The sequence below is a fragment of the Babylonia areolata genome, chromosome 6 (assembly GCF_041734735.1).
Source record: "Babylonia areolata isolate BAREFJ2019XMU chromosome 6, ASM4173473v1, whole genome shotgun sequence".
NCBI classification, from domain to species: domain Eukaryota; kingdom Metazoa; phylum Mollusca; class Gastropoda; order Neogastropoda; family Buccinidae; genus Babylonia; species Babylonia areolata.
In genome coordinates this window covers 38685910-38691999 of record NC_134881.1, presented here as the reverse complement: position 1 = coordinate 38691999, position 6090 = coordinate 38685910, and the positions used below count along the sequence as shown (strand labels likewise).

Here is a 6090-nt window from a genome sequence, read left to right as displayed (position 1 = left end):
TAGTCATTCAAGTTAATCTTTTCTCCACTAAAGCATAGTAGATTGGTTTCCAAAGGGCTAGAAGGCATGCTGGGCGTCTTCACTTTTCAAAAATCACTTAACATCCATCATGGATAACTAGTCCTTAACATGTACATTTGATCTTGTTCATGTGTACAGTATGAATACATGTGATGGGAGATCTGGCCCAGTCCCACAGCGTTCCAGGGACAAGTCATGGGGATCAGCAACAGAGCTCTAGTGGACTGCGGACTTTGTAACCTATTCTGGACTGACCGTCTGAACATGGCCTGGGAACGCTGAAGAAGAAGTCAATGCATGTTTATGTGCATACATGTCCAAGAGCACCCCATTTTGCTTTATTTTTGGTTGTATGAATGTTTTCATTCCAGCACACATGCAACCATTATGTTTTCAAGGGCTAGAATGCATGCTGGGTGTCTTCACTTTTCAAAAATCACTTAACACCATCATGGATAACTAGTCCTTAACATGTACATTTGATCTTGTTCATGTGTATAGTATGAATACATGTGATGGGAATGTAAGGAGTTAAGGATAGGTTTGCATAGAGGCTGGATTCAAACAACAGACTCCTATACCTGCAGGTCAGAATTCCTCCACTCTAACCCCCAGGTCATCATCATGTCCCCCATCACATTGTTCTGTGTACATATGTACATGTGTGTGTGTGAGTGCAAAGTAGAGGGAGAGAGAGTAAATATAACAAAAAAGAGCTCAACAGACAGACAGGTTTACGATGGCACTGATGACAGGGACAAAATATTCATACAAAGACTCTTTCTCACCATTGCCCAATAATTACAACACTTCTTTTTTTCCCCCCACTTTTATTGATTTGTATAATCTCATTCACAAGATCAACATTAACATCATACCACTGAGAATAAATTAAATACATCAAACATTTAAGCCACACAACTGTCGCAAATTTACAATCCACCTTCAGTTTTCACAATAAATAATAATATACAGTATTTACATAACCAATTCAAACATATGCACATATTGTACAATTTGTGTGTGTGTGTGTGTGTGTGTGTGTGTGTGTGTGTGTGTAAAACAGACAGACAGACAGAAGTTAGTGTGAACATAATGAATTCTGGAAAAGAAATATATATACATGTACAAAAGCAAAGCAGAAACTGCCATCACTCTTCACCCTCCTCTCTCCACATACACACACACACAAACGCACACACACATACACACACCTATGCAAGCAAAAACACACTCTTTCTCTCTTTTCCTCTTTTTCACCTGTGATGTGGCAGAGGAGTTAATTACAATTTACATACATATAATTATCAAATATGGAACATACAAATTAACTTATTCAATTTGAAGGGACACAATTTGGCACAGTTTAAACATGATATCAATCATCCCCATGTGCAACAATCATATTCAATAGTAACAATTATTGAATTATGCAAATTTTACACAAAATTAAGGATGATTTGGAACTACTGACACACACATACACACATGTGATTCACAAATGCAAATAAGAGGAATTTTTTGGTTTTGGTTTTTCTGACTGCATAACTTTCTGGACGGTGTGTTCAGCTGTTGGTACCTGTATTTCATGAAATATATGTGGCTTAGTACTACTTGCCCAGCATTCAAGCCAAAAGTATACTTCTTACAAGCTCCAGATATAATGTCTATTTTGTTTTCACTTTCACAAAGCAAGATGGCCTCTTGTGGTCTGAAAATTTACATTACAGAAGGAATAAAGTTCAAAATGTGCAATATCATTATGATATTAGCATCCAAAATGAGAAAAACAAACTGTGTCTAGCTGACTTCCGCAATTTCATTGTAAAAGAATCATTACCAAACAACTATTTTACTGACAGAATACAAGCAATAGTGAGACAACAGAGAGACAGACAGACAGTGGGGGACAGACAGGCAGAGGGAAGGAGAGAGAGGGAGAGAGAGAATGAAAATCTGACAACTCACTTTTTCCAAAAGCGTTCCAGCACTTCTTACCCATTTGTTTCTTCTCACATAACTAAACTTCTAACAAAGTCACACTGTCACTGTCATCTACTTTCTTTAAAGTTAGTGTCCAGACACACAAATCAATATGAACAAAAAGCTGAAATTATACCTTAAAAATAAAACTGTTGTTGAGAAAAAAAACCCTGTACAACTGCCCCAGAGTAGACAGAATTAGTGTAGAGAAAAAGAGACAGAGACAGTGAAACAGAGATATAATGAAACATGAAGAGAAGGAAAAAGAAAATCAAAAGAGAACTTTCATTATATGAGACTACTTGATGTCAGCTGTAGCTAGACAGTCAGTATATACTGAGATGAATACAAATGAAAACAATGGTAAAACTGGCCAATAATTTTATATCTTATGCTGCCATGTCAACGAGCCCCAGTGTGTGCAGGACTGTCCCTGCTGCTTAAGGCTCTGCTTCCAGGTCCTGTGGATCCTCTTCCACATCAGAGTCCCCCAGTTCTGAAGTAGGACTGTCAGCCTCCTCCTCATCATCAGAGTAATCCTGGGCATCTGCCTCTTCCTGCAACAACAGCAGAATCTGACTGGCAAGAGACTGAATTCTGCTGGCTGTGGCATCACCACTGTCAGCTAATGATGCTGTCAGACGATGTGAGCCTGATGACAGGGAGGACAACAGATTCAGCTGGGAGGAGGGATTACTGTTCACAGTGCCGCCACTGGCTGTGGTGGGTGATGACGATGGAACAGAGTCGGGCACGGACTCTGACATTTCCGAGGAACCAGAAGAAAGAGAATTGTCTGCAGGAAGGTTTTCACTGATCAGTCTGTCGGTTGTGGTGTCTTTCCCATATCTACAGTCACTCCCACCTTCATTCACTTCTTCACGTGCCAGACCTTGGCCAGCACTGGGCAGCACTGCGACAGAGACCACATCAGCGCTGGACGGAGAGTTCACAAGATTGTCACTGGATGGAGTGTTCACATGACGGTCACTCACATGGCAGTCACAGTCAGACTCCAACACAGGGCACTGGGTGTCCTCACCGTCCACCTCATCAGCCAGTTCTGTGCTGCTGACCTCACTGATACCACTATCGTCCAAACTGTTGTTCCTCTCCTCACTCCTCACACATACCTCAACACCTGTGGGTAGTTTGTGCAGAACAGGCGATGACAAAGGAGAGGACAAATGCAGAACTGCTGAGTTTTGATGTGGGGTTTGGGCATGGTGGGACTGTCCTGATCCCAAACACCTCAACACTCCCTGCAGGTCATCGGTGGAGATCAAGTCACTGTCCAACACATGCTCTATTTTCTGTGTGGATGGGATGGTGCTGGATGCATACCTGTGGAGCAGACTGTTTCGTTCAGGTAGGACACTGTGCTTCTCCACTCCTCTCCTGGAACAGCCAGGGGCTAGACTACACTGGGAAGGCACAGTGTAGGGGGCGAACCTTCCACGCTGGGTAGCACTGGATGACAGATAGTGATGTGGGTTCGATGGAGACAAGCTTGGTGTAGCTCGCTCTAAGTGGTGTCGGAGTCCTACCACTACAGGGTTGTTTTGCGACATTCCTTCCTCCTCCGTAAGGAAGCGAAGAGCCTCCTGTGCACAATCCAGGAATCCTCTCTGGAAGAATGTTCCAGGAACCAGAGGGGTTGAGACCGGGTCAAGGGTTGGGCTGGGTGGAACATCATCGGCGTCAGTGTCCACGACAGAGAAACAGGTTGTGGGAACTGAGTCCTGCCAGGCCACTGGGACTTCCATCGTCAATTCACCTGCAACACATTGCAAACACAATGCGGTCTGAGCATCCTATCTGCTGTTGACTTATCATTTCACCTGAAGTATTCTAAATGCATCATTTATTCAAAACATGACCACCAGTCACAATGACTGACTGCACATACAAAGACAGTGACACAGCCAAAAACACTGTCACAGACTTACACAAACACATGCACTTCTTACTTCTATGTTACAGTGTCATCTGCAGAAGAAAAATACAAGTACTAGTAAGACTTAAAATGGATGCCAGATGAGACAGAGAGAGAGAGAGAGAGAGAGAGAGAGAGAACTGACAAAATTATGAACCACAGACATATTGAAGTTGATGAAAAGAAGAAGAGTTACTAAATTGTCTGAAGATGTCTTGAGACACATCAGTGATCATGTGCAAAACAGTTTTGTTTGTTAGTTAGGGATGACCCATACTGATGGAAAAACATTCCTTCAACTCAAATGTTTGATACATTATGACTATCTATCCTATCTGACTCACACACAGTGCATATGCATACATGCAAAGACACACAGACATACTGGAAAAATGCCCTCTCTTAAAACATACAAACTGGAAAAACACTATTTGGGTTCTGAAATTCAATATACTGTACTGTCTCTAGCTCTCACTATTGTGAATTCATATATATGAATGATTCCCACAATCTTCATGTATCACTATCAGGGTGACAAAGCTGATTTTTCATGGCATAAGCTTCTTCAGTTCTTGTTAAATATGACAATGCGATAAATCTCTGAGATTTATTTTGTTACAGTACAGAAAGTATATTTCAATCATATGTATCAATATAACCATCACTTCTTAATTGGATTACAATCATCATAGTGCTTTGAACCCCAACAGAAAAATAACCCTCTTAAATAGATTCTGCTGGGTAATGAAATAGGATCTGATGTTATCGTGTATCAACTGACCCTGAAAGACTGAAAACGACCCGTTCGCACGTTTATTCTGGTCTGTACCCTGAAATGCACATCAGTGACGTCAGACGATCAGAGCATGCTGCACATCCAAGCCTACCCAGTGCAACAAGTTTATACGCTAAGGCAAAAATGATTCAGCACTTTCGTGCGTTGATAAACTAACAAAATGGTCGGATGGAATTCTTGTTTTCCTTTCGGCTTATTCGATTCTGTCTTAGCTGCTGCACTTGTGGAAGCGCTAATAAATTATGCACAAAATGAAACCTACCCACACCACAGCCCCTGCTGCGCATGCTTCGTTGAGAGGGAATTCCAGCAGACAAAACGAGCGATGGAATTTCTGCGCCTGTTTGGTCTAGCTAAACCAGATGCTCTGTATGGACAATCTCAATGTAAGCAGAAAAGCCTCTTGATCCAGAAGTCTTCTCCAAGAATACACGCAAGTGGACAACTCCCTGACACAGGACAGCACCTTCCTCGTGTGCCGGCTCAAGACACGAATGCCCACAAGCTTTGCTGTGGGTGTGTTCGCTCGACGGCGTCAATGAACGCCAACACCTAGACTTCTGCGCATGCGTGAACTACCGAGGTCAGCGTTCGTTTGCCGGTGTAAGAATTTTCTTGGCTCCCCGGCAAGAGTTTGCGAGGACACAGAGTAGCACGCTGTGCACGTTACAGGGGTTGAAGGACTTTGTGAGACTTGGTGTCACATATTTAACGAAAAAAATGTAAACCAGCCACCATTCGTTAAAAAAAAAAAAGCACACACCAACGTCTCTTTCAGCCGCAGTTTTGTAACGACTCCAGTGACTCTCTCTCTCTCTCCGGCTCTCTCTCAAAACAGCTCCAGTGCAGAGAAAAGATTTGTTCGGCATACTGATGACGGAAAATGAAGATATGATACTCTCACTAGCAAATTATGTGTCCGAGGCAGTAAATATACGTAAAACGTCTACTATCGGTCAAAATACTCATTAATTCATATATAAACTTAGTATGGGTACCCGCTTATCCCTTAGTAGTTTAGTTTACTTTGGTTATGTTTTTCCTTTCTGTTCCATTTTATTTGTTTTGCACCATTTTTGCTCTGATTTGTACCTACTATGTCACTAGAGCTTTACAGCTAATGACATTAAACATTTCAGTGTTCAGTGTTGTTCTCTCTCACACACTGACACACACACACACACACACACACACACACACACACACACACACACACACACACACACACACACACACACACACACACCACGACACAGAGGTGATATTGGCTGGTGTGTCAGTTACGTGTTACATATATATATATATATATATATATATATCATGATGTGTGTGTATGCATGCGTGCGTGCGTGCG

The 6090-nt window shown here is 42.1% G+C and overlaps 1 protein-coding gene across 2 annotated transcripts in view; it reads right to left on the bottom strand.

Annotated features, from left to right (window-relative positions):
- Positions 1-850: 850 nt before the first annotated feature.
- The window catches only part of LOC143283398 (uncharacterized), a 26462-nt gene continuing 21222 nt past the window's right edge, over positions 851-6090 (bottom strand). Inside the window, exons 1-2 of one of the 2 annotated variants that reach the window (XM_076589612.1) lie at positions 4999-5255; positions 851-3781 (exon numbers count right to left, since the gene is read on the bottom strand). In XM_076589612.1, the coding sequence (XP_076445727.1) occupies positions 2445-3781; positions 4999-5023 (1362 nt within the window). In that variant the 5' untranslated portion in view covers positions 5024-5255 and the 3' untranslated portion in view covers positions 851-2444. Of the gene's footprint in view, positions 3782-4998; positions 5256-6090 lie in introns of those variants that run through there. The other variant, XM_076589613.1, reaches the window with a different exon arrangement.